A 27,689-nucleotide genomic window follows, 5' to 3' on the forward strand; every position below is an offset into this window, starting at 1 on the left:
TATACACCGCGATTTGTTAGCTGCTCATCCATTGATGGACATTTGGGTTGTTTCTATATTTTGGCTATTGGCTATTGTGAATAATGCTGCTATGAACTTTGTGTTTTAAGGATTTGAGCACTTGTTTTCGTTTCTCTTGGGTACATACCTAGGAGTGGAATTGTTGGGTCATATGGTAGTTGTGTTTAATTTTTTTAAAATTAATTAATTAATTTTGGGCTGTGTTGGGTCCTCGTTGCTGCGTGCAGGCTTTCTCTAGTTGTGGTGAGCAGGGGCTACTCTTTGTTGCGGAGCACAGGCTTCTCATTGCGGTGGCTTCTCTTGTTGTGGAGCACAGACTCTAGGTGTGCGGGCTTCAGTAGTTCTGGCATGCGGGCTCTAGAGCGCAGGCTCAGTAGTTGTGGTGCACGGGCTTAGTTACTCCACGGCATGTGGGATCTTCCCGGACAAGGGATCGAACCCGCATCCCCTGCATTGGCAGGTGGATTCTTAACCACTGTGCCACCAGGGAAGTCCTGTTTAACTTTTTGAACAATCGCCGTACTATTTTCCACCGTGGCTGCACCGTTTTACATTCCCCAGCAATGTATGAGGGTTCCAATGGGTCCCCACCCTCATCAACACTTGTTATTGTCTGTTTCGTTGCTAACAGCCATCCTAATGGGTGTGAAGTGGCGTCTCACTGTGGTTTCTATTTGGATTTCCTAATGACTAGTGATGTTGAACATCTTTTCATGTGCTTATTGGCCATTTGTATATCTTCTTTGGAGAACTGTCTATTCAAGTCTTTGCCCATTTAAAAATCATTGCCCTTTTGATAAATTCCTTTTCTGCCATAACTAGCCAGAGCTGTTTCTATGTTTCTATTGGCTGCAACCAAGAACCGTGAGTGATCTGCTTCTCCCGGTTCCATGGGCCCAGGCCACACTTGTACTGGTACTTCCAACCAGCAAAGCAACTCGATGTTCGCACATAACAGTGTGCATTCTGGACACTAATGGTAGCACCTCCCAGTCTTGCACCTGCCTGGACTCACCCTCTCACCACTATAGGGAGAGGGAGGAGATGGGGCCATAACAGACCGCAGTTCAGATTATCACAAAGAAAGAAGAGACATGTAGAGGCAAGCATAATTAATAAAGGAGGAGGTGTGAACAGAAACACAAAGCTGACAGAGGCAGTGGTGAGAGGAGCTGGAAATTAGGGATGCAAACAAACAAGGCTTCTAAATCTGTGCATTATTCAGGACTAAGAGTCTGAAAACCTCCAGAGGGTGGCCTGGGTCATGTGGGTGAGCAGGGATGGGACTGGGGTGGCTGGGAGGAAACCAGTCTTCCTGGGGTCATTCTGGGTTGTCTGAATTCCCCTTCACAATGAGCATTCACAAGTCCAGCTAATCCATAACTTAGTTTAATCCTTTGTGGGGTGCATCCTGGGCAGCAAGGAACCTCTATCTGCCCCAGAGGGTCCAGCCCAGATGGAGGAGAGTGGTCTCTTCTGACCGCTGCCCTAGACTCCTGTTTCAGTGCCTAATTAAGATCCATCTTCCCACTCAAAAGCAGGCTGGGGGACCCCAGGCTCCCCTCCTCCTATACCGGGCTCTCCATCGGCCTCACTTGTACCCCCTGCCCCACTTCCTGCAAGGTCTGAGGCCTCTTTGGCTGTTGGGTCTGCAGTCCTAGCCCGGCCCTTGTTCTAAACAGGTGGGCAGAAGGGCAAGTAGGGCTGTGCATCCAGGTGCTGGCAGGGGAGAGGCACGGGTGAGCCTCAGGGCCCTGGGTCCCACCGGGAAATGTGCTCCTGAGCTGGAAAGGAAGAGAACAGAATAAGGGTCAGTGACAGCCCAGGCAGTCCTGGGTTGGGGACCCTGCTGCACTAGGTCCAGAAGTAACCATGATCCCACTTGCAGCTCCAGATCCTTCTAGCAGGTGCTGCTGGGGGCTGATTCTGGGCTAGGTCTCATCTCTGTCCCCACCACAGTTCACTGTGCTCTAGGGAATCAGGGAACGCTGAAGAATCCGCTGGGTCCCCATGTGGCAGCTTTAGTGACAGGAGGAAAGGGACCTTGGCGAAATCCCCAGCCGGGCTGTAGTTCTGGTCCTGCCCCTGCGTGGCTGAGCCCAGGCCAATCTCCCTCTCTGTGCTTCAGGGGCCTACAGGTCCAACGAGGCCCTGAGCAGGATGTCCTCGTGGCCCTGTGTGCTCAGACACTCTAGACTGTTCATCTGGATATCCCCAGGGGCCAGGGGCCAGAGGAGGGGAGCCATGGGAAGGCCCTCACCAAACTGGCAGATGTAACGGTTTCGGGTTTTACAGCGCTGGTCGTTCCAATTGAAGGCGGCCGATGCCTGCAGTTCCACACAGTTGCCAAACCTGCCAAGATTGTTGAGTGCTCAGGGTGGAGGAATGAAATTATGAGTCCTTAAATCCTCCCCGATAGTGGGCCACCTGCGTCTAGGGAGGTGCCTCTTAGGTGCCCCCGTCCCACGTATGGGGCTTCTGGGAGCCAGCCCCAGCCCCTGGCTCCTTGCCTGCTCCTCAGAGCGCTGCAGCCCTCTCTTCTCGGGGTGCAGTGGGGACAGCGCCACCCACCGCTGCAGCCCTCAGCCATGCCGGCCACTGCGGGTGGGGGCAGGGGGCTTGGAACAGGCAGGCCCACATCTTTCCTCCCAGCAGGAGAAGGTATGCCTGGGGGCCCACCGAGCCGGCCTACTCTAGGGATGGGCCAGGGGTCTGGGCATGGCTGCCATCAAGGAGGTCAAAGGAGAACTGGGCGGGGTATCTGGAGCCTTGGTGGCCACACAGCCTGACCACCTACCCCCTGCCCTGGGCATTCCTGGGCTTTGAAGACCAGGGCTGGGCCTCAGTGCAGGCGGGCCAGTGGGCAGATGTGTGCACAAGTGGACGCAGGTGGGTGGCCAGCTAAGGAGGGCAGAATCAGTGTATTGATACAGGCAGAGGGGGCACGGTGGGGGGGAGGGATGGATAGATAATAGAGAGATGGAGAGACAGCTGGGGGGATGATGGGGACTGTGGATGGATGACGCCTTCTTGGGTTCCCTCTCTTTTATGTGAGCCCCTGGAGATCAGGGATGTACCTCATCTCAGCACTGGGTCCATAGCCAGCTGTGCCCGGACTTCCTGGCACCTGGGCACCAGGTAAGGCCCAGACCCTCAGGGCGCTCAGCCAAGCAGCAGGCAGGGTGGAGGTTGTTTAGCGGTGTCTGAAGGCTCAGCAAGCAGGCCCAGGTGAGAAGGTGGACCCAGGGGAGGGAGGGCACCCCAGACTCACCCCTGGTTGTCAGGCTGCCCAAAGGCGAAACTGGTGAAGGACTGGTGCTCCCCGGTGGTCCAGCGGAAGGAGTCCTTAGCGGTCTTGTAGGTGAGCCCTGAGCCACAGCAGCCAAGGCTGGCCCCATACCCGAGATCCCTGGGCCCCACTGGCAGCCCGGGCTCCCTGCGATGAGGGCCTGAGCCCAGAGCCTGCTGCCCAATGCCTGTCGACCCCCAGCCCTTAAGCCCCCTTCCCAGCACTTCCAGCCCCTCTGGTGGCTCTCCCTCCCTTCGGCTCTCTCCACAGGGAAAGGAGTCACCAGCCTGACCACTGGCCCCATTCTGGGCCCCAAGCCCTCACGACACCCTTACTGCCCACTGGTAGGTGCTCTGGGTTTCCACGGCCCAGATTCCTGGAGCAGCGTGAGGCATCCCAGCCCCACACTCATTGCATCCCTCCCCCCTCCCCCAATCAGCCAGGCACTCACCGATCCAGAAGTTCCTGGTCTCGAAGTCATTGTTGGTCACCTCGTTGGTGGTCTCCAGGCGGCCCAGGTAGAAGGCGAGGATGTCCTGCACTTTCTGGCTCTCAATCTGGGCTAGCACCCCGCCCTTTCCCTGTAACCCCCGCTCCGGGTCATGCTGGCCCCAGAGCTCAGGCCAGCCCTTCCTTTCCATCCTGCCACCCACCGTGGCCATGGATGTCAAATCTGTGTGCTGGCCGGGCTGTCCTCAGCCCCCAAAAGCCTCCTGCCTCTTAGAGCAGAGTCTGCCTTCTCTTCCCTGCCCACAGCTCCTCTGGCAGGGTCCCACCCTTGGAAGGGTTTTGTTTCACCTGCTCAGTGTCTTTAATACATTTGAATTGGTTGCCAACGTTAATAAATTGAGAGAGCTCAGTGAAAATCTGAATTTCTGGTTCTCTTGAAAAATTCCAGGTCCTGGCCTCCCTGAACTTGCATTCCTGCCTGGCAGCCAGCAGCTCGAGCTGAGTCAGGATGGCCCCTTAGATGGGGGTTGAGTGGGGCCTTGTCCCTGGGTCCCTCAGCTCATTAAGTGACCTCCTGGCTTCCATGGGCCTCTGAGTTGTAACCCCTGCTTTATACTAAAGATGAGAGTCAGGAGAAGTCAAAGGAATTCATCTCTTAGCCCAGGGTCCCTCTGTTAAGAACCCAGGGGCGTGGTCCCCGGGAAGGCAGGGGCCAACCATTACCTGGCATTTCATCTTGGCTCCATAATAGGTGTCTGCCTCTGAGGACACCATGAAGCAGTCTCCATCGATCCTCAGGTCACAGGTGTGGAAGGGAAAGAGCACCTTGGCTGGGGGGAGGGAAGCCTGATTTTGTGTGTGGGCACCTCAGAATCATTACCCTTCCGGTCCTGCCAGGATGTTAAGCTCAAGGTACCCCTTCCTCTGGCCACCAAGCAGGAGAGGGGGTTGGGGTCAGTGGTGTGCTGGTAAATGTGTAACAACCAGCTCTCTCTCTCAAAAAGAAAAAAGTCTATGATTTTAGCATTGCTATTTCTGTGGTGGTGTAAAGACCCCCACCATGGCCAAGTTCAAGCTACCACTGTGACGTCACTGTTCGGGGAATGGGGAAGAGGTGCATACGATGGGCTCCTGTGAGCTGGTCCGAGCCGGACCCAGCACCATGCTGAGGGGGTCCTGGGAGGGGCTTGTCTTGTTGGGGGGCTTTGCAGCAGGACTCACTGGCACACTGGGCTCCCCCATAGCCAACATCACAGACGCAGGAACACTCCTCTTCCCGGAACCGGCCGTGCACGCACCGCACGCTGCACCGCACTGCCAGGATGGGGCAGGGGAGGGGACGGCACTCAGCTGGCAGCCACTGGGCCCCAGGCTGCCCCTCACAGGCCACGGATGTGCGCAGAATGGCCAACCACAGCAAGAACACCCCCCCACCCCCCCCAGAGATGGAACCCATCTGGGCTCCCAACCGCTGCCACATTTGGCATCTTTGGTTTGATCTTGTAGAGAGAAGCAAATTGGGGTTTGGGAGTGGACCTGCTCATGGTCAAAGAGCTGGGGGGTGGGGGACAGTGGGAAAGGAATCCACTTCTGGATCCTAATACTGTCCTCCTCCCACCATCCCAGAGCCTGAGGGGCCGATCTGATTTCACTTTGAATTCCCTGCGCAGCGCAGGGTCTGGCAGACCGTCGGTGCTCAGTGAATGCTTATTGGATGAGGATATGCTGTGCGAGGATCACTCCCTGGGTCCCCCGGCTGGTCACAATCCAGAACTCCAGATACTGCCCCTCACCTTGGCAGTATCTGCCTGTGTAACCCGGGGGACAGTGGCAGTGGCAGGTGCTGAGGTTGAGATGTCCGTGGTTCCGGCAGCTCATGCGACATGGGTTCCTGGGGACCTCTGGTCGGATAAGAAGGAAACACTGGGGGGGCCTTTCCCCGGCAGGCCAGGCAGGTGCCTCCCTGAGCGCTGAGGGCCAGGGCTTCTGGGACAGTCCCTCAGGATGCTGCCAGCCTCCTCCAGCGTCACCAGATCAAGCTGCCCCAGCCAGAGGCAGGCAGGGTGGGGCACTTACCACACAGCCCCCCTGCGTGGTCCCAGGCTTTGAAGCAGCCCGAGACGCTAGCTGTGCAGAGCGAACACCAGGCGCCCTTCTTGTAGGGGACGATGGTCTTCCCGTTGACCTCCCAGTTGCCTCTGTGAGAGCAAGCAGCAGAGGCTGGAAGGGCCTGGCCTTGGGCCTTGCTGCCTGCCCCACCAGCCCCTTCAGCTCCTTCCGGCCCAGCCAGGAAGCTGGGAGCTGGGTGAGACAGGGAGATTTCCTAGGAAAGAAAAGGTGACCTCCAAACTAATACTGGGCAGATGCCCTGAACGCTGGGTGGTGCCTCCAGGAAGGGGCATCTGAGAAGAAGCCACATTCTGCGTGGCCAGAATCTTGGGTGCTGCCCACTTCTGCACCCTCTCCCTTTCCTCCTTCTTCCCTCTCCCACCAGGGGTAAAGGCCTGTGGGCGGGTGGGTGAGTGTCTCACCCTGGGTGACAGCGTCCCCTACCCCGCAGCCCAGCAGGGGACGGCAGGGCAGCTGCCGTGGAGGAGGCTTACCCGGGAGAGTAGGCACAGACAAAGGCTTCCATCTCACCCTGGGCCCCAGGGCAGGGATGCCGCCCACAGCCCAGCTGGCTCGAGGTGGCCCACACGAGCTGCAGGAGACACAGTGGCTCAGAGACCCTCTCATGGGCCACCTCCACTCCTAGTCTGGGGACCAGCAGCCTAGATGATGCCCCCCTGGGAAGGGTGGACACAGCTCTTGCCCCAAACCAAGCAGATAAACAGTTGTGTCACCTCCCTGGGGACCCCAGGAGCAGTAGCTGTGCTGGGCAGGGATATAAGGATGGGTGGGAATAGTCTAGAAAGGCCTTCTGGGTCGGGAGGTGAGGGTCAGCAGATACCTGAAGGGAAGGGAGATTGTGGATAGTGGAGGAGAGTGGGAAAAGAAAGACTTAGACATCAAAGGCCTTGTGATGACTGAAAAAATGGCCACAACCCTTCACTTCTCCCTACAGCCCCCTCTTTATAAAATGTGGCTTTGCAGTTCTTTGCATCAAGAGGAGGAATCTCTTTCCCACACCTTGAATCTGGCTGGCCCTGTGGCTTCTGTTGGCCAACAGAATGCAGGGGAAATGATATTGAACCGTTTTAAACCTAGGCCTCAGGAGACCCTACAATTTCCACTCATTCTCATAGAACTCTCATGCTCAGCCTCCACGTGAACAAGGCTGCTGGAGGTTGAAGAACCTTATAGGGCAGAGGTGAACCAGTTGAGGCCACTCTAGACAGCCAGCTCCCAGCCAACCCAGCAGCTGACTGCAGTTTCAGGAGTGGGCCCAGCCAAGACCAGAAGAAACAGTCAGCTGAGCCCAACCCAAACTGCCAACCTGCAGAATCGTAAGATGCTATATTTGGGAGTAGTGCGTCATGCAGCAACAGCTAACAGATACAGGTCTTTAATAGTATTCAAAACTTAGATTTAGAGTTTTAGAATCAGTGACAACTTGGAAATAGCACAAATGGTCAATACACAGGAATAGCCAAGCAAACTCTGGTAGCCACTAAAAATGACCAGCATGAGGCGGGGAGAAATGCACATGTAGTCATACCTATGTATCCAACAATTAGAGAATATGCATTCTTTTTAGGAGTGCGTGGAACTTTTGCAGACACTGACCCCTCACTAAGCCACAAAGCAAGATTCAATAAATACTCAATAACCAACATCCTACGGGACACATTCTATGAATTCAATGCAATAGAATGTAAAGGAAATAATTTACTATTATTATTAATTAATTTTTAAAAAAAATTTTTTTGGCTGCGTGGCTTACAGGATCTTAGTTCCCTGACCAGGGACTGAACCCAGGCCCCGGCAGTGAAGACGTGAAGTCCTAACCACTGGACCACCAGGGAATTCCTAAGGAAATAATTTAGAAGTAAGTAAAGGAGAAAACATAGTTTAGAAATTTAAATATACACTTCAAAATCAAAGACAGCATCATAATGGAAAATAGGAAACTCATAGACCTAAGTGACAATGAAATCACTAAATTCCAAAACTTATGGGATGTAGCTAACAAAGTTTCGAGGGAAATTGATAGCTTTAAAGGCATATACCAGAAAAGAAAAGGGAGTTAAAATTAATGAGTTAAGAAAGTAGAAGAAAGAAAATAATAAAAACAAGGGCAGAAGGACTTCCCTGATGGCACAGCGGTTAAAAATCCGCCTGCCAATGCAGGGGACACGGGTTCGATCCCTGCTACGGGAAGATCCCACATGCTGCGGAGCAACTAAGCCCATGTGCCACAACTACTGAGCCTGTGCCCTAGAGCCTGCGAACCACAACTACTGAGCCCACGTGCCACAACTACGGAAGCCCGTGCGCCTAGAGCCTGTGCTCTGCAACAAGAGAAGCCACCGCAATGAGAAGCCCGCACACTGCAATGAAGAGTAGCCCCCACTCTCCTCAACTAGAGAAAGCCCGTGCACAGCAACGAGGACCCAACGCAGCCAAAAATAAATAAATAAAAAATAAATAAATTTATAAAAAAAAAAAGAGCAGAAATTAATAGAAAGAAGAATAAAGTTGTGGATGGTTGGAAAAAAGAGAGAAGGAAAACAAACAAAAAGCTGATTCGTTAGAATAGACAAACCTCTGGGAAGACTGGTAAAGAACAAAAGAGAGAAGGCACAAATAAATACAATCGAGAATTTTAAAAGGACATAGCTGCAGACACAGGAAACATTTTAAAAATCTGTTTAATTCTAGTTTAAAATCTCTGTTAAATAATTAACAGTTAGGACCAACAAACTGGAAAATATAAAATGGATAGCTTCCTAGAAAATAGAACTTGGCAAAACTGTCTCAAGAAGAAATAGAAAATCTGAAATGATCTACCACCATTTCTAAAAGTTGGATCAGTAATTAAAAATCCATGGATACATACACATACACACAAAACAATCAAAAAATAGGACAAGGCCTGAATAGTTTTACAGGACAGTTACAGCAAATATTACAGAAACTATTCCAGGAAACAGAAAATGAGGCAAAGCCTCCAACTCATTTTATGAGGTTAATATAAACCAGGTGAGGGCAGTATGAGAAAAGAAAATCAGAGGTCAATTTCACTATCAAATAGTATTTAGGAAACCAAATATAGCAATTAATTATAAACAACAATAACACACACACACACACACACACACACACACACACACACACACCCTACATCGGTTTATTTCGCATCACATCATATATACAATGGAATACTACTCAGCCATAAAAGAGAATGAAATTTTGCCATTTACAGCAACAAGGATGGACTTGGAGGGCATTATGCTAAGTGAAATAAGTCAGACAGAGAAAGACAAATACTGTATGATCTCACTTATATGTGAAATCTAAAAAATACAACAAACCAGTGAATATAACAAAAAAAGAAGCAGGCTCACAGATATAGAGAACAAACTAGTGATTACCAGTGGGGAGAGGGAAGGGGGGAGGGCAGTATAAGGGTAGGGGAGTAACAGCTACAAACTATTAGGTATAAAATAAACTACAAGGATACATTGTACAACATGGGGAATATGGCCAGTATTTTATAATAACTATAAATGGAGTATAACCTTTAAAATTTGTGAATCACTATATTGTATACCTGTAGCTTATATAATACTGTACAACTGTACTTCAATATAAATAAATAACTAAATAAATATGAATCATGAAACTGTGAGCTGATAATTGCTGAAGCTGGATGATAGGTAGATGGGGGTTCATTATATCACTTTGATTGCTTTGTATATATTTGAAATTTTCTATAATAAAATGTTTAAAATATGTGACCAGGAAGATGTAGTGTCATGTAACAGCTTTGTACATACACAAAAAAATTATTCATGTATTTCATCACTGTAGATAGTTAAGGAAAAACCTTGTAATTATTTCAATAGATGCGCAAAAGGCATTTGATAAAACACAAAACCTGTTCATGACTTTAAAAATCCTTAACAAACTTAGATTAGAAAGAAGTGTCTGTAACCTGATAAAGGCTACTTATTAAATTCATATGAAAGAATCAGGAGAAAGAATCAAGAATAGCCAAGAAATTTTTGAATGATAATAATAACATGGGGGATTTTCCTGTCAAAACTTTTTATAAAGCCATAATAATTAAAGCACATATATGCAGGAGTAAACAAAAAAAGCAACAAAATAGAAGAGAGAACTCAGCAACAGACCCATGTGGATATGTGAGCTTGGTATATGACTGAAGTGGCATTAGAGTCTGTGGGGGATTCAGTACTTAATACAAGAAGTAAAAAAAAAGATAAAATTAAATCCTACATCACTAGATGGCTTAATGACTTCAATATGAAAAAAAGGAAAACATTTAAACTTTGGAAGAAAATACAGGAAGACTATCTTGCTGATGTCAGAGTTGAAAAGGATTTCTTAAACATGATACAACAAATGGATGAACTATAATGAAAAACAAGAGAAAATTGATTACATTAATATTAAAATCTTCTGAAAGATTTATCTTATAAAAGATAACATAAAGAGAAAATACAAGCCATGTATCAGAAAAAAAGTATCTGCAACCAATATGACCAACAAAAAGTACAAAGAATATAGCAAAGATATTCACAAATTAATAAGGGAAAGATGAAATTAACAGGCAATGAAAAGAACAGAAAAGAGGCTCAGTCCCACATGTAATCAGGGAAATGCAAATTAAAAACAGAATGAGGTAGCATTTCACAGCCTTGAGTTGGCAAAAATTAAGGAGCTGACAATACTCCTTAATGAATAGAGTAAGAATGGGGAGTGAGAACTGGTTTGTGGGTAGGAGTAGAGTTGGCGACATCACTTTGGCAATAGCTACTAAGGTTGTAAGTGCGTGCTCCCTCTGACCCAGCCGTTCCCCTTCCAAGTGTGTCCTAGAAAAAGTCTGGACACATATGTACAAGAGGACCGGAACTAGGATTTATGCATTGCAGTATGACTTGGGATAGTAAAAAAAAGTGGAAGTAACCCAGATGCCTGTAAATTGCAGTTTATTCATAGTGAATCACACATGCATGCTCGGATCAATGGAAACAAATCTTACAAATGTGGTCTGAAGTGATGAACACAAATTGCAAAAGGAGATGTACAGAGAGAGCACTTAGGTAGGATTTAATAACACACAACCCACTTGCACAAGTAGAAAAGGTATCAAAACCCTTCCACGTGTAGTAAAGGTATTAAAACATGCTTGGGGAAATTCCCTGAGGGACCAGTGGTTAGGACTTGGTGCTTTCACTGCTGGGGCCCTGGTTCCATATGTGGTCGGGGAACTACCCTCGGCCAAAACAAAAAAACAAAAAAACAAACAAACAGGGACTTCCCTGGTGGTGCAGTGGTTAAGAATCCGCCTACCAATGCAGGGGACATGGGTTTGATCCCTAGTCCGGGAGGATCCCACATGCCGCGGAGCAAATAAGCCCATGCACGGCAACTACTGAAGCCCATGCTCCTAGAGCCCGTGCTCCGTAACAAGAGAAGCCACCGCAATGAGAAGCCTGTGCACCGCAACGAAGAGCAGCCCCCGCTCGCCGCAGCTAGAGAAAGCCAGCACGCAGCAACAAGGACCCAACGCAGCCAAAAATAAATAAGTAAATAAATTCATATAAAAAATGTTAATGTCATGCAAAAAAAAACCAACCAAAAAACCAACCCACTACCCTGCAAGTTGACACGTAAAAGTAACCATAAAAAAAAAAAAAGAAAGAGAGAAAAACATGCTTGGGATTTTGCCTGTGTTTTCCAGTGCTGGATCCTAGTACATAAACGACGCCAGTTATAGAGAAGACGTTCAACAAATTTTGTTGAGGGGGAAAAAAAGGAAACATGGGGTGTTTTACCTGGACTTCAGCAAGGTTACCTCTGGGGAGGGACAGAGGAAAGGGCAGAAGGAGGGCTTACGCTTAGTTTTGTTTTTTTTAAGAGGTGAGAAAGAAATATAGTTAACATTTTCTAATGCTAGGTAGTGGATAAGAAGGAGTCCGTTATTTGATTTAGGTTTGAAATATTTCATATTTAAAGCTGAAAAAAGTAAAACTAAACAAATGGGAGGAAAAGCAACCACCAATTTTAGGCCAAACTGCAGACCTCCGAACCAGCCCAGCAGGGCTGGGGCCTTAGAGCCGGTACCCGGGCCTCACCTGAGTGTAGTGGGCGCAGGTGGCATTGGGGGCACACTCGGCCGCTGCCTGGCTGTACTGCTGCCCCTCCAAGAACCACAGGCCCACCACGTGGGTGAAGGACACCGAGCTCACGGGCAGCAGCTGCACATTCCAGCCCACTTGCGGGGTAGCCCGGGGCACAGAGGCTGGCCTTGGCGCTGGGGCGCCACAGAGGGCTGCCCTGGTCTGGGCCTGTTGGGCCAGGCTCTCGCTCCAGTCCTGGGGAGAAGGACCACAAACAGCAACATCAGCAGGGGGCCCCTGGGCCAGGCCTTAGTGATCCAGCCACCCCCCCCCCCAGCACATCCAGAGGTGCTGGTCCTGCAGAGAAGAGACCCCAGCCCAAACAGGGGTCCTGCTTGGCTGCTTGAGTGCTCTGAGCTGCTTTCACAGACTTCACTGGGGCCAGGGAAGGTCAGACAGGACCTGCAAGGGGTGCTCCAAGGTGGTGTTGGAAAAGCACCTGCTCTGTCTGGACCCCCCCCCCCCCAGAGCCCGGCTCCACCCAGGACTGAGAGCTTCCATCCTTCTGACTCCAGTGGCGGGTACCCTCAGGCCCCGCCCACTAAGGGGGATGGGTGTTCCTGGGTGCAGGTGCCAGCCCATGTGATAGGATGGGCCTCTGCCGTAATTTTTCCCGTCTGGTAATGGGAGCCCTGGACAGTGCCCAAGCCTTTCAAACTGGTTCCGTGTTAGGTAAAACTGACCCTGGCCATTGTCAGAAAGGCTCCCTCTTGGCTTCCCTTCTGTGATGCAAAAAGTTGCAGCAGCCATACCGCTGTGTCTTATTCCCTAAATCTGGTTTTGGAGTTCATAGGGGCACCAGCTGGGAGTCAGGACCAGAGAGGGTGTAAAAGGTCTCCAGGGCCTCAGCGCTTTGGTCTCAGCAAGCAGAGTTCTCTGCAGTGGGCCTAATCTGCTCTTCCCACCACGTACCAGCTGCCCTTTTCCCTACCCCCATCCAACAGCCCCTCATCCTCTGAAACAGGGGGCTCAGCAACCAGGATGACATGTGTCACCCGATCGTCATGCCCTGGTCCAGCCCAGCCCCCTCATTCCAGCTGTGTGACCTCCAGCAGTCTCCTAATCTCCATGAGACTCAACATACTCTTCTGTAAAATGAAAAATAAGGTGGGAGTTCCCTGGTGACCTAGTGGTTAGCATTCCGCGCTTTCATTGCCATGGCCCAGGTTCAGTCCCTGGCCGGGGAACTGAGATCCTGCAAGTTGTGCTGTGCGGCCAAAAAAACCCAAAAAACAAAAACAAAAAAAAAAAACCAAAAAAACCAGATAATAAGGTACCCATAGGGTAAGATTGTGTGAGGATTAAATGGATGCAGAGAGAAAAGTGCTGTACTTAGGGCCTGACCTGCAGCAGCCCGGGCAGATGGTGGTTGTGATTTTACTGCTGATGGGGACGAGCTGGGAGCAGCGGGGACTGCGTGGGACACCTCAGCAGCCCGGATCACCCCCAAGCCTCAGCCTCCACTGGGGTGCCCAGGGCCAAAGCTGTGGGTGTGACAGAGGCTGAGTGGTGGGGCTCCACTTGCATTTTTTATGAAATGCTGTTTTCTAAGACTTTGGCAGCAGGGCCATGGGAAGTGCAGAAACTGACCGGAACACCCTCACACCGGACACTAGGGCTGGGAGTGTGGGCATGAGAGCCAGGACCTGGGCCTGAGGAGAGGCAGAGCCACCGCCGAGCAGGGAAAGGGGGAGAGGCGACCCCCCTCCTGCCCACCCCACCCCCACCTCCTGGGAACCTGACCCTGGAGCTCTCAAGGTCGCCACCGCTGCGCCAGCCTCAGAGGAGTTTATGGGAAGCAGTCATGGGGAACCCTGCCTGCCCCACACTGCCCCTCCCTCGCTCCCTCGACTGTTACCATGGGAGGGGGCAGCTGGGGTCCCATACTATGGGGCAGTGTTTCTGGGCCCCAGGATGACACCTTCAACCCTGAAGCCCCGAGGGAGTGGTGGGAAACCCTATACCCTGCTCCCCGGCCCCCAGTGAATGAGCAGGGAATTTGGGAGGGGGCCCCTCCTAGTCGCCTAGACAAACTGCTGAAGAAGCAGTGGATCTGGTCACACACAAGCCTCACCCCTCCCACCCCCAGCAGGATGCTTCTCCCTCCCTGACTAGCCTCCCATCCTGCTGGGACTCTTTTGTGATGCTCCTCTTTCTTGGAGGAGGGGACCCCAGCTCTTTCCATGTCTTCTGGTCTCCGGGGCAACGGGAAGGGATGCAAGGAAAAGCCGAAGGGCTGCCTTTCTGGGGGAGGAGGAAGCAACGGCCCCCCTCCACGCCCCCCGGCAACGAGGCGTGGTCCCAGAGTGGGCAAGTTGACTGGCTGCTGTCCCACTCTACCAGGTGAAAGGGCATCTGGCACTGGCATGGCCTCCTCAGTCCTCTTCAGGGTTGCCCCTCCAGTCACCCCCTTGGCCAGCCCGGGTTGGGGGTACTCACCATTCTCTGCATGTTGGCTGCAGGGGGGTGGACCCGGCTGCGCAGGCGGTTGTGCAGGGAGAGGAGCAGGAAGCTCTCCTTCTTGCTCAGGGCTGGGGCAGGAGACAAGGTCAGGCCACCTGAGCAGTGGGACCTGGCCCGGCCCCTGGGTGATGGGGCGGGGGTCACCATGGCAAGATGAGAATGCAACCCTGCACTTATGGAACAAGACCTGAGATGGGACAGGACGATGGTGGGTGTGTATGGGAGGACCCGGAGCAGAGGGGTGGGGAGAGGTGGAGAAAGCAGTGGGGCTGAGACGGAGAGACAGGTGTAGGTGTAAAGGAGCCTTAGGCTGAGAGCTGGGGCTGGGGTGATAGAAGGGAATGGGGGCCTGGGGACTAGGTGTGAAGAGGGGTCCAGCCCTGGGCTCGCAGCGGCCCCTCTGGCTGGGGCTTCTCTCGGCCACTGAGTCTCTTCTGGGGTCCCTGCTGCAGGCTCCCAGTGTTCTTCCTTCACCCCCAAGCCTGGGCCCACTTCCCTTCATCCTTCTGCCCCAGTCCCAGCCTCCTCCATCCATCTCCGGCCCCTGGACTGTTCGAGGGTGGCTCTGTAAATCACACCAGCCTGCCCAGGGCTCAGGCCTGGGAACTGGCTTCCAGAAGCCCCCTGGGACCCTCTGCAGAGCTCATAGCTCCTCCACTTTTTCCTCACCCCGCGGCCCCTTACCTCCAGGCACTGGAACCTGCTTCTCCTGTAGCTGGAGTGGGCGCACCTCTGCCCAGGTCATGCCAAGGAGAGCCAGGAGCACGGGCAGGAGGCCAGGCCGGTGGCCCCCCAGCCCAGGGGAGGGCTGCAGCCTCAACATGGGCCTGCTGGGTGCTCGGGGCTCTGCCTGGCTCAGCTGTCCAGCCCGCTTCCCAGACTGGATGGAGCTATTCACAGTCTCTAAGAGTCAGGCTGGGCTGGCAGACAAAAGGGGGAGGCTGGTGAGTAATCGGTGAGTCCAAACAGCCTCCCTTCCTTGGCGCTGGCATGAAAGGAGACAGACAGCTCCAGTCCCAGGGCTCCCTCCCTCCCTCCCCCGGCTGCTGGCCTGGTCAGCCCGCCCGCCTGCCGACAGCCAACCGACCAACCTACCGAGTGGTTCGCAGCGACCCCGTGGCCCCTGCTAATCATTGCAGGATTATCGGAGCCCTCGGGGAGCCCTCGGAGACCCTGCTGATTGGCCCGCAGACATTCCAGGGCTGCAGATTAACGAATAATGGCTGTGCCCATGCTGGAACAGTGTCCTCCAGGCCCATGGGCAGCTTCTCCTCCCAGCCCCAGGCCCAGGGAGTCTGCGGCCATGTGCCCTGTGGGCGGGCAAGAACTGGGCAAGACCCCAGGGGAGTTCTTTCCTTTCTTGGGAAGCCCTTCCCAACCCCCAGCCATGAATTAAACATAGGCGGGTGGTAACCGCACACCAGTCAGGTGCCGCCGGTGGGTTGGGGCACTGGGGCGGTGGGTTTGTAGGGGAGTTGGCAGGGGCTGCCCCAGGGGGGAGGAAATGGGTGCCTTAGGACAGTCTGTCTGGGTCGTGTGGGGGGCTGGGCCCCAGCCCTGGTGCCCCCCTAGGCCCACCCACGTGACTGCAGGCCAGGAGAGGGCAAAAGCAGGAGGAGAGCATGTGATGCCCTTGGCTGACTCAAATCCTGCTGGGAACAAGTCGGCCTCCAGACAAACAGGCAGGAGGGCAGCCAGTTGCCATGATGCTCCGGGGCCTGGCTGCGGCCAGCACAGTCCCACTGGAATAAGCTGAAGCAGATCTGCACCATGGCCCACATTTCTTAGAAAATAAAATTTGTCCCACAGGCCACAGCCAAATGCCCACATTCCTCTCAGGGCAGATCAGAGGTTTTTCAGCCATCCCAAAGGACAGCCCTGAAAGCCAGGTACTTCTTCCTTCTGGAGTTTGTGTGACCCCTGACCCCTGGACCAGCACCCTCTCAGAACCAGGTGTCAGTTGCCTGGAAGCTCTGCTGAGAGGCAAGTGGGCTTGGCTTTTGAGGGGGAAACACCGATGGAATGTGGATACCTTTGTGGATGTTGGGGAGTGGAGACAGGGCCAGGCACAAGGACCCCTAAGCCAGTCTGGGGTTGGGGATCCCCCTGTAATACCCAGGGCCTGAGGAGTTTCTTCTCCCTCAAACGGATGACCAGACAACCTCAAATTCACCCTGTCTGGGTCCCAGCAATGCTTAATAAAACAGGGATATTTTTCTGTAGCGTTTACAAAGCAGCTTCGAATATGTGAATTCACTTAATTGTTGCAACAACCCGGGGCAATAGAAGATGAGGAGCCCATTTTTTAGATGCGGAAGCTGGGCTCAGTGTGCCTGAGGGACTTGCCCCAGGTCACCCGGCGGGCACATGGTGCATCCCAACTAATCTGGGGGCTCTGTCTTCACATTCATTCCCAGACCCTGGTGCAGATCTGCTTTAGTTCACATCACGGACCTTTGAATTCAATTCCCACAGCCCTGCTCTGCACCAGGTAACAAAAGACCCAGTTCCTGCTCCTGGGCTTTGAAGATAAATGTGGCTAGTTTTCCTGTAGTACAATGCTGGGCACGTGACACAGGTGGGAGGAAAATATACTTTGGGGCCTGGGATGGAACAACTTTTGAGCGGCCCTGGCTCACCGTAAGAGGAGGCCAGGGCGAGCCCGGCTTTCAGGAGCCAGAAGAGGAGAAGCTGAGCAGAGAAAATGCCAGACCAGACATCTGAAGGCCTAGCTTCTATCTGAGGTGCTCTCTGTGACCCTGGGATTGTCACTTCCACCCTGGGTCTCAGTGTCCAATGGTGTAAAGCAGGGGTGACAATCTCGCTGGACTCCCTAACTAGGGCATTGCACTTTGGTGTATGTAATATTTCCTCCTGGGTCCAAACTTTTTATAGGAACCTGCTGAGTGGTTGTAGTGGGGTTTGAGAATGGGCATCCAATTTCTTGCAAGACAAATTTCCCCAATAAGCAACTTCTATTCTGATTTCTATCACCATAGGTTAATTTTATTTGTTCTGAATTTCATATAAACAGACTCATAGAATATACTAGCTCTGAGGCCTGGTCTCCTTTGCTCCATGAAACGTCTGTGAGATTCATCCATGTTGTTGTTTAGTATTAGTATTAGTAGGTTGTTTTTGCTTTTGTCATTGTTGTTGCTCTAATTGATGGTAGTGTTTCATTGTATTTTCATTCTCCTACAGATGGTTATTTGGGTTGTTTTTGTTTATTATGAATAAAGTTGCTATAAACATGATTGTACAATTTAAAATTTTCATTTAATAAACACGTAAAAAAGAAAGAAAAGACAAAATTACCCAAATCCTGAAGGAAAGAGGGGACATCATCACAACTGATCCTACAGAAATCAGAAGGGTTGTAAGGAAATATTAAGAGCAAACTTTATGTCAACAAAATAGACAACATAAGAAATATGGACAAATTCCTAGAAAGACAAATTACCAAAAGTGACTCAAGAAGAAATAGAAAATCTAAAAAAAAAAAGAAGAAGAAATAGAAAATCTAAGTAGATCTATCACAACAAAAGAAACTGAATGAAAAAGTCTTCCCACAAAGAAAAGCTTAAGTGCAAATGGCTTCACTGGTGAATTCTGTCAATATTTAAGGGAGAAGTAATACCAATCATACATAAACATTTTCAGAAAGCAGAAGAGGAGGAGGATTTTCCAACTCATCTTACAAGATCAGTTTTATCCTGCTACCAAAGCCAGACAAATATATCTCAAGAAAAGAAAACTATAGATCAGTATCACCCATGAATACAGACACAAAAATCCTCAGTGAGGGACTTCCCTGGTGGTTCAGTGGTTAAGAATCTGCCTTCCAATGCAAGGGACGCGGGTTCGATCCCTGGTCGGGGAACTAAGATCCCACGTGCCTCAGGACAACTAAGCCTGCGTGCCGCAACTACTGAGCCTGCATGCCACAACTAGAGAGAAGCCTGCGAGCCACTACAAAAGATCAAGTGTGCTGCAACCAAGACCCGATGCAGCCAAAAATAAATAAATATTTAAACAAATAAGCAAAAAATAAATTAAAAAAAATCCTCAATGAAATATTATAAAAACGAATCTAGCACCATAAAAAATGATTAACACCATGACCAGGTAGGATTTATTCTGGGAATGGAAGGTTGGTTTAACATGTAAAAGTCAATGTAATGCACTGTATTAATAGAACAAAGGACAAAACCCATATGATCCTCTCAAAGACACAGAAAGAGCATTTGATAAAATCCCAAACCTATTCCATATGATGATACTCAACAAACTAGGAATAGAAAGGAAATTCCTCATTCTGTTAAAGGGTCCCTGTTATGGGCTGATACAATCTGCATCCCCCCAAATTCGTATGTTGAAATACTAATCCCAGTACCTCAGAATGTAACTACATTTGGACATAGTCTTTTTTTTTTTTTTTTTTGGCTGCATTGGGTCTTCGTTGCTGAGCACGGGCTTTCTCTAGTTGGGGCGAGTGGGGGCTTCTCTTGTTGCAGAGCATGGGCTCTAGGTGCGTGGGCTTCAGTAGTTGTGACATGCGGGCTTAGTTGCTCCACGGCATGTGGGATCTTCCTGGACCAAGGATTGAACCCGTGACCCCTGCGTTGGCAGGCAGATTCTTAACCACTGCTCCAGCAGGGAAGTCCTGGACATAGACTCGTGCTCTTATAAGAAGAGGAGGTTAGGATACACAGAGGGAAGACCATGTAAAGACACAGAAGATGGCCATCTGTAAGCCTAGGAGAGACCCTCAAAATAAACCAACCCTCTTGACACCTTGATCTTGGCTTTCTAGCCTCCAGAATGTGAGTAAATAAATTTCTGTCATTTAAGCCACTCAGTCTGTGGTACCTTGTTATGGCAACCTAGCAAACTCATACAGCCCCTATGGAAACCCTACAGCTAACATTGTACTTAGTGGTGAAAGACTAAATGCTTTCCCCACTAAGATCAGAAACAAGGCAAGGATGTCTACTCTCACCACTTCCATTCAACACTGTAATGCTGAATGTGCAGTTAGTGCAATAAGGCAAGAAAAACAAATTAAAGTCATCTAGATTGGAAAGGAAGAAGTAAAACAGTCTTTATTTCCAAATGATATGATCCTGTATGTAGAAAATCCTAAGCAATGTTTAAAAAAAAAAACCTACTAGAACAAAGGTCTCAGGATACAAAATAAATATATAAAAATCAAATGTATTTGTATAAACTAGCAATAAACAATCCAAAAATGAAACTGAGAAATATTTCCTTTCACAATGGCATAAAAAAGCACAAGACCTAAATGCATAACACTATAAAACATTGATGAGAGAAATGGAAAAAGATCTAAATAGATGGAGAGACATTTCATATTTATGGATTAGAAGATTCAATATTGTTAAGATGCCAGTTATTCCCAGATTCATCTACTGATTCAATGCAATTCCTATCAAAATCCCACAACCTTTTTTTTTTTTTTTTTAATATTTATTTATTTATTTTTGGCTGCGTTGGGTCTTCGTTCCTGCACACAGGCTTTCTCTAATTGTGGTGAGCGGGGGCTACTCTTTGTTGCTGTGCGTGGCCTTCTCATTGCGGTGGCTTCTCTTGTTGTGGAGCACGGGCTCTAGGCGCGCGGGCTTCAGTAGTTGTGGCTCGCCGGCTCAGTTGCTCCGCGGCATGTGGGATTTTCCCGGACCAGGGCTCGAACCCATCCTGCATTAGCAGGCGGATTCTTAACCACTGCACCACCAGGGAAGCCCGCCTTTTTTTTTTTTTTTTAAAGAAAGTGAGAACTGGATCCTAAAATGTATCTGGAAAGGCAAAGGAATTGGAATAACCAAAACAAATCTGAAAAAGGAAAAGATGGGAGGACTTATACTACCTGATTTCAAAACTTGCTATGAAACTATAATAAACACAACTATGTGGTATGGAGAAAAGATAGATATATAGATCAAGGGAAGAGAATAGACACTCCAGAAATAGTTAAATTTATGGTTAATTGGTTTTTTAAAATTTTTGTTGGAGTATAGTTGATTTATAATGTTGTGTTAGTTTCAGGTGTACAGCAAAGTGATTTGGTTACACATATACATATATTCATTCTTTTTCATATTCTTTTCTCATATAGGTTATCACAGAATATTGAATAGAGTTCCCTGTGCTATACCGTAGGTCCTTGTTGGTTATCTGTCTTATATATAGTAGTGTGTGTATGTTAACCCCAAGCTCCTGATTTATGCACCCCCCAACATTTCATCTTTGGTAACCATAAGTTTGTTTCGATATTTGTAAGTCTGTTTCTGTTTTGTAAATAAGTTCATTTGTATCATTTTTTAAAAATTAGATCCCAAATATGAGTGATATCACTTCACTTAGTATGGTATCTCTAGGTCCATCCATGTTGCTGCAAATGGCATTATTTTGTTATCTTTTGTTCTTTTATATATATATATACACACACACAATGGAATATATATACCATGAAATATATGCCAATGGATGCCAATGGAATATATATACATCTTCTTTATCCATTCATCTGTCGATGGACACTTAGGTTGCTTCCATGTCCTGGCTACTGTAAATAGTGCTGCAGTGAACATTGTGGTACATGACTCTTTTTGAATTATGGTTTTCTCTGGATATGTGCCCAGGAGTAGGATTGCTGGATCATATGGTAGTTCTATTTTTAGTTTTTTAAGAAACCTCAACACTGTTCTCCATAGTGGCTGTATCAATTTACATTCCCACCAACAGCGTAGGAGGGTTCCCTTTTCTCCACACCTTCTCCAGCATTTATTGTTTGTAGATTTTTTTGATGATGGCCGTTCTGACCGGTGTGAGGTGATACCTCATTGTAGTTTTGATTTGCAGTTCTCTGATAATTAGCGATGCTGGGCATCTCTTCATGTGCTTTTTGGCCATCTGTATGTCTTCTTTGGAGAAATGTCTATTTAGATCTTCTGCCCATTTTTTGATTGGGTTGTTTGTTTTTTTGACATAGAGCTGCATGTTTGCATATTTTGTATATATGCATTTGTATGTATTTGGAGATTAATTCCTTGTTGGTCGCTTCATTTGCAAATATATATTTTCTCCTATGGTCAATTGATTTTTGACAAAGATGCCAAGACAGTTCAGTGGGGGAAAGGATGATCTTTTTAACAAGTGGTGCTGGGACAATTGGATATGCTAAGTCATGAGGTTACACAGCTACTTCACATCATACACAAAATGAATTTCAAATGGATCATAGACCTGAGTATAAGAGCTAGAACTATAAAACATCTAGAGAAAAAATTGGAGAAAATCTTTGTGACTTTGGGTTAGGCAAAGAATTCTTAGTTATGATACCCAAAGCACAATTCATAAAATGAAAAATTGATGGAATGGATTTCATAAAAATTTAAAACTTTTGGCTTTGAGAAGTCACCATTATGAAAATGAAAAGACAAGCCACATAGAATATGTACAAATCATATGTCTGATAAAGGATTTATATGCAGTACACAAAGAACTCTCACAGTTAAACAGTGAGAAGACAAACAACCAATTAAAAATTGGGCAAAGATTTTAATAGACATTTCACAAAAAAGATATATGAATGGAGACTAAGCACATGAAAAGATGCTAAACATCATTAGTCACTAAGGAAAGGAAAATTAAAACCACAGTGAGGGGGCTTCTCTGGTGGCGCAATGGTTGAGAATCTGCCTGCCAATGCAGGGGACACGGGTTCGAGCCCTGGTCTGGGAAGATCCCACATGCCGTGGAGCAACTAGGCCCGTGAGCCACAATTACTGAACCGGCACGTCTGGAGCCTGTGCTCCACAACAAGAGAGGCCGCGATAATGAGAGGCTCGCACACCGCGATGAAGAGTGGCCCCCACTTGCCACAACTAGAGAAAGCCCTCGCACAGAAATGAAGACCCAACACAGCCATAAATAAATAAATAAATAAATAAATAAATAAATAAATAAATAAATAAATAAATAAATAAATAAAAAAATAAATAAATAAAAATTAAAGAAAAAAAAAATTAAAAAAAAAAAAAAACCACAGTGAGGTACCACCACATATCCAGTAGATTGACTATAGTCCAAAAGACTGATGATACCAAGTTTTAATGACATGTGGTCAAATTGGAACCTGCATATAATGCTAGTGGCAGTGTAAATTTTACAGCCACTTTGGAAAACAGTTTGGCAGTTTCTTAAAAAGTTAAATATATACTTATCACAAAACCCAGAAATTCCACTTCTAGTTATCTGCCCAAGAGAAATAGACACACATGTCCACACAAAGACTTATACACAAATGATCATAGCATCATTCGTAATAGCTCAAAGCTGGAAAAACCCAGATTTCCATCAAAAAGGTGAGCTGATAAACTGTGGTATATCTATATAATAGAATATCATTCATCAATAAAAGGGAACAAACTTTCCCCCCAGCTTTATTGAGATATAATTATCATATAAAGGAACAAATTTCGACACATGCCACAACATGGAGGAACTTCAAATGCCTTTAGCTAAGTGAATGAAGTCAGACACAAAAGATGATATATTGGGGCTTCCCTGGTGGCGCAGTGGTTGAGAATCTGCCTGCTAATGCAGGGGACATGGGTTCGAGCCCTGGTCTGGGAAGATCCCACATGCCGTGGAGCAACTAGGCCCGTGAGCCACAACTACTGAGCCTGCACGTCTGGAGCCTGTGCCCCGCAACAAGAGAGGCCGTGACAGTGAAAGGCCCGTGCACCGCGATGAAGAGTGGCCCCCTCTTGCCGCAACTAGAGAAAGCCCTCGCACAGAAACGAAGACCCAACACAGCCAAAAATAAATAAATAAATAAATAAAAATTAAAAAAAAAAAAAAGATGATATATTGTATGAGTCCATTTATAGGAAATTTCTAGAAAGGGACATCTCTAGAGGAGAAAGATCAGTGGTTGTCTGGGGATGAAGATGGGAGTAGAGACTGACTATAAATATTTATGAGAGAACTTTTGGGGATGATAAAAATTTTCTAAACCTGGATTGTGGTGAAGGCTATACAGATGTATAAATTGACAAAAAGTCATTCAAATGTACATATACAGTGGGTGAATTTCACAGCAGATAAATTATATCCCAATAAAGCTGTTTAAAAGGCAAACAAACAGTAGGAAACACTTACCAAATCATTTTATGAGTCCAGCATTACACTGATATGAAAACCAGACAAAGATATTACAAGAAAAGTATGTAGGGTGAAGTGGACTAATGTCCACAATTTACTTTGAAATGTACCAAAACCAGGTTAAATTAGTGAATTGATATCGGGATGAGTAGATGAATAAAGATCTGATAAAGGATGTTTAGAAAAATGGTAGAATCTAGCCTTAAGTATTTTGATATTCATTGTAAAATGTTTTTAACTTGACAGTACATTTGAAATCTTTAAAAATAAAATGCAAAAAAGGAAATGAATTTGTATGGCTCAGCTGAGAATAATTTTTATAAAGACAAAAAATGTAAATAATATGGATTTAATCCAAAAGGAAAATAAAAACAAAGCTTACAAAATTGGTGGCAAGTGGAAGGAACGAGTGTGTGTATACAGTGTGGGAGCTAAATCATCTTCCAAGTCAGCAGAGAATATCTGAAAACTGGAAAACCAATAAAATAGCAGGATAAGCATGAATTAAGAAAAAAAGAGTTAATCACCAGAAGAAAGACCTGTAAGAGTCAGACGATTACCCCTGGGGACTGAGAATCACTTGTAGTATTACTTGACTTGAAATTTGTGTTGGTATTACTTTGATGAAAGTCAAAATTAAACTTAAAAATCAGTCATAAAAAGCTGATACTTAAGTCATGAGGAAAGTAATAAGCAGGTCCTACGTGAGTCAGCAGCCCAAGACCTTCGCCTGGTTGGGTTGCATGGTTGAGCTGGAGACCAAAGTTACCCAAGGCTGGTTCCCTGAGGTCAGGGCTGCTCCTCCGTGGAGGGTTCCTGGCTGCTGAGTGTGGTGGACTGGCCCCGAGCCCTCTCGAGTCTCCAGAACCTGCCCCTGCCTCAGGTGGTGCAGTGGGGCTTAGAGGTTGCAGGAGCCTGGAGGTGGCATCCCCATCTGCCTCTCTTGTTCTCTGTTCTTCTTAGCTCCTGACTGGCTGGGCATCTGCAGGTGGAGATCCTGGAGGGCTGCCTGGAGGAGGAAAGCATGGCCTGGCTAGGCAAAGAGAATTTTACATGTGGGATGGGGTGTGTCACCAGGTCATATGGAGAGAGTCTGTGCCTAACCTTTAATGAGAAGGGTATGTGGACCAGATGTTTAGAAAGCGTTTGGAGGAGGAAAGGTGGAGCCCAGAACAAGCAAGCGTGTTGTAGGCCCAGAGCTCTGGCACTGAGCGCGAGTGGAGAGGAGAGTGGGATCCTGCTTTTTCAGGCCCAAGTCCTCCGTGCTTGTTGCCACTGGTGTGTCTTTCTCCCGTGATTCTGCTGAGCTTCGGTTTACAAAGCTGCCGGGATAAGGGGAACGAGTCACAAGTGGGGGCCCTCTGCTTGGGTGAGACTCTGGCCAGGCTCCCCTGAATCCACGCTCTCCTCTGTGGCCAAGGGTCCTGGCTGCCTTTGCTCCTCAAGGAACAAGGCTGGCAGGAGCTTGTGACAATGGGCTGAGACACAGGACACAAGTTTCCTGGGAGGCTGCTGTGATGTTCCAACCTAGAGCCTGTAGGAACAGAGGCTGGGTGTCCAAACTGGTCACCCAGGGGAGGAGGTCTAGCCAGCAGAGGGGGGCCAGCTGGTCCGAGTGGGAATGAAGCACAAACATCCAGCGCTACTCAGGGCTCTGAAGAAGCTGGAAAGCATGGAGGCCAAGTCAGCCAAGATCACCGGAGGCCGGGGTAAAACTGCTCACAGGTCATCCACACACATGCATCCCTGGGCCTGGAAAGAGCTCACTCAGCTCAGACAAGCCCACTGGATTCCCAGGCTGCCTCCTGAGTGAGTGAGTCTCCACCAAGCCCAAGTAACTCGTAAACAAGTCATGATGAGCGCAAAGCATCAGCCCCAGGGGCACCTGGGGACTCCCGCCCAGCTCCCACCACAAGCGTCAGGCTCACAGGCCTGGGCGCAGGTCTCTGCTCTTCAGCTGCGCGTCACCAGCCTCCGTGGTCATTCAGTTTGGCTCATCACCCCCACCTCCCACAGTCTGGAGCCTCAGGTGCCAGGCCGTGCAGCTCACTTTGCAAGAATAATAATAAAAGTAGCTGTTGTGCAAAAACTTTCACAAATTTTGGGCCAGGTATTTTATACGCATTATTTGAGTCTGCAAAAACAAAAACAAAAAGATATCATTGCCCGTTTTACAAGCAAGTAATCGGAGGCTGTGATGATTAATTTTATGTATCAACCTGGCTAGGATATGGAGACCAGATGTTTGGTCAAGCACCAGTCCAGATATTGTTGTAAAGGTATTTTCTGGATGTGAATAACAGTAAAATCAGTAGGCTTTCAGGAAAGCAGATTACCCTCCATAATGTGGGTGGGCCTCATCCGTTCAGTTGAAGGTCTTAAGAGAAAAGACAGAGATCCTGTGGAGGAAGAAGGAATTGGGCCTCCACACTGCCTACGAACTCGAGACCCCCAACATCAGCTGTTCCCTGGGTCTCCAGCCTGCCCGCCTGCCCTGTGCATTTCAGACGTGCCAGCCCCACAATCCCATGAGTCACTTGGACATAAATCTCTCCCTCTACATATATACACATCCTACTGGTTCTCTCTGTCTCTCTTTTTGCCTATTAAAAAAAATTTTTTTTAATTATTTACTTTATTTATTTTATTTTTGGCTGTGTTGGTCTTCGTTGCTGTGCACAGGCTTCTCACTGTGGTGGCTTCTCTTGTTGCGGAGCATGGGCTCTAGGCACGCGGGCTTCGGTAATTGTGGCATGCGGGCTCAGTAGTTGTGGCTTCTGGGCTCTAGAGCGCAGGCTCAGTAGTTGTGGTGCACAGGCTTAGCTGCCCCACGGCATGTGGAATCTTCCCACACCAGGGCTCGAACCCGTGAACCCTGCATTGGTAGGCGGATTCTTAACCACTGCACCACCAGGGAAGCCCTTTTTGCCTATTTTTGAAATTTCAGGTAAATAAACTTATATTAGCATGTGTTCTTTGGGGTTTTGTTAGACATAACAATATTATGTCCATGAGACTTACCCATGTTGTTAGGTTTGGCAGTAGTTCTTTTCCATTGCTGTGAATATACCACAACTTTTTTTTTAAAATTATTTATTTATTTATTTATTTATTTATTTTTGGCTGTGTTGGGTCTTCGTTTCTGTGCGAGGGCTTTCTCCAGTTGTGGCAAGCGGGGGCCACTCTTCATCGCGGTGCGCGGGCCTCTCACTATCGCGGCCTCTCTTGTTGTGGAGCACAGGCTCCAGATGCGCAGGCTCAGCTATTGTGGCTCACGGGCCCAGTTGCTCCACGGCATGTGGGATCTTCCCAGACCAGGGCTCGAACCCGTGTCCCCTGGATTGCCAGGCAGATTCTCAACCACTGTGCCACCAGGGAAGCCCAATATACCACAACTTATGCCTCCATTCTACTTAAGCAAAAGACCTGTTAATTAACAAAACATGTCTTCTGCCCTATTCTGCCTTTCCTCCTCTGCCATCCAGCAAACAGGACAGGATCACCACAGTCAACATTCCCATTGGGAAAAAGAGAAGATGGGACGCACACAGCACTCTTTGTTTCAGAGTAATTCTGAAATCTTGGGATGCAAATGTTACAAGAGCCCTCTATTCTCCAGGTGGAAAATATTTTATGATTAGATATTCATTCTGGCTTTGGGGAGCAGGCCCCTAGCACGTTGTTTTCTGTAGCTCCTTATTCTGTCCTCTGGGCTCTTCATTATACCCCCTTCCTTTTCCTCCTTGGTCACATCTGAATAGGCCACACCTGCGAGGGCTAAGCAGCTTTCTCATCCTGCTTTGATCCCAGAGAAGATTGGGGGCCCAAGTTGGTTTAAAGCTCAAACAGTCACTGCCAATTTTTGTCCAAGGCGATATTCCTTGGCAATAAAACTTTTTCGAATACATAGCTTTTTTTTTTTTATAAGTTTACTTTATGTTATTTTTAAATTTTTGGCTGCGTTGGGT

The 27,689-nt window shown here is 48.2% G+C and overlaps 1 protein-coding gene across 2 annotated transcripts; it reads right to left on the bottom strand.

Moving 5' to 3' along the window:
• Positions 1 to 1,394: 1,394 nt before the first annotated feature.
• LOC132354331 (C-type lectin domain family 18 member A-like) lies at positions 1,395 to 15,849 on the bottom strand. 2 transcript variants are annotated; one of them, XM_059906204.1, is made up of 13 exons: positions 15,628 to 15,849; positions 15,217 to 15,452; positions 14,509 to 14,600; positions 12,025 to 12,264; positions 6,364 to 6,461; positions 5,837 to 5,958; positions 5,554 to 5,661; positions 4,982 to 5,074; positions 4,484 to 4,590; positions 3,762 to 3,891; positions 3,293 to 3,470; positions 2,282 to 2,373; positions 1,395 to 1,805 (listed from the first exon to the last, which is right to left on the bottom strand). In XM_059906204.1, exons 2-13 carry the CDS (start codon positions 15,353 to 15,355, stop codon positions 1,768 to 1,770), a joined length of 1,437 nt encoding a protein of 478 aa, XP_059762187.1. In that variant the 5' UTR covers positions 15,356 to 15,452; positions 15,628 to 15,849; the 3' UTR covers positions 1,395 to 1,767. The 2 variants fall into 2 exon arrangements, with proteins under 2 accessions (XP_059762187.1, XP_059762188.1); XM_059906205.1 differs by lacking the exon at positions 15,628 to 15,849 and having other exon boundaries at positions 3,293 to 3,389; positions 15,217 to 15,555.
• Between the last annotated feature and the right edge of the window lie 11,840 nt (positions 15,850 to 27,689).

This window comes from Balaenoptera ricei, chromosome 19 (assembly GCF_028023285.1).
Source record: "Balaenoptera ricei isolate mBalRic1 chromosome 19, mBalRic1.hap2, whole genome shotgun sequence".
NCBI lineage: Eukaryota > Metazoa > Chordata > Mammalia > Artiodactyla > Balaenopteridae > Balaenoptera > Balaenoptera ricei.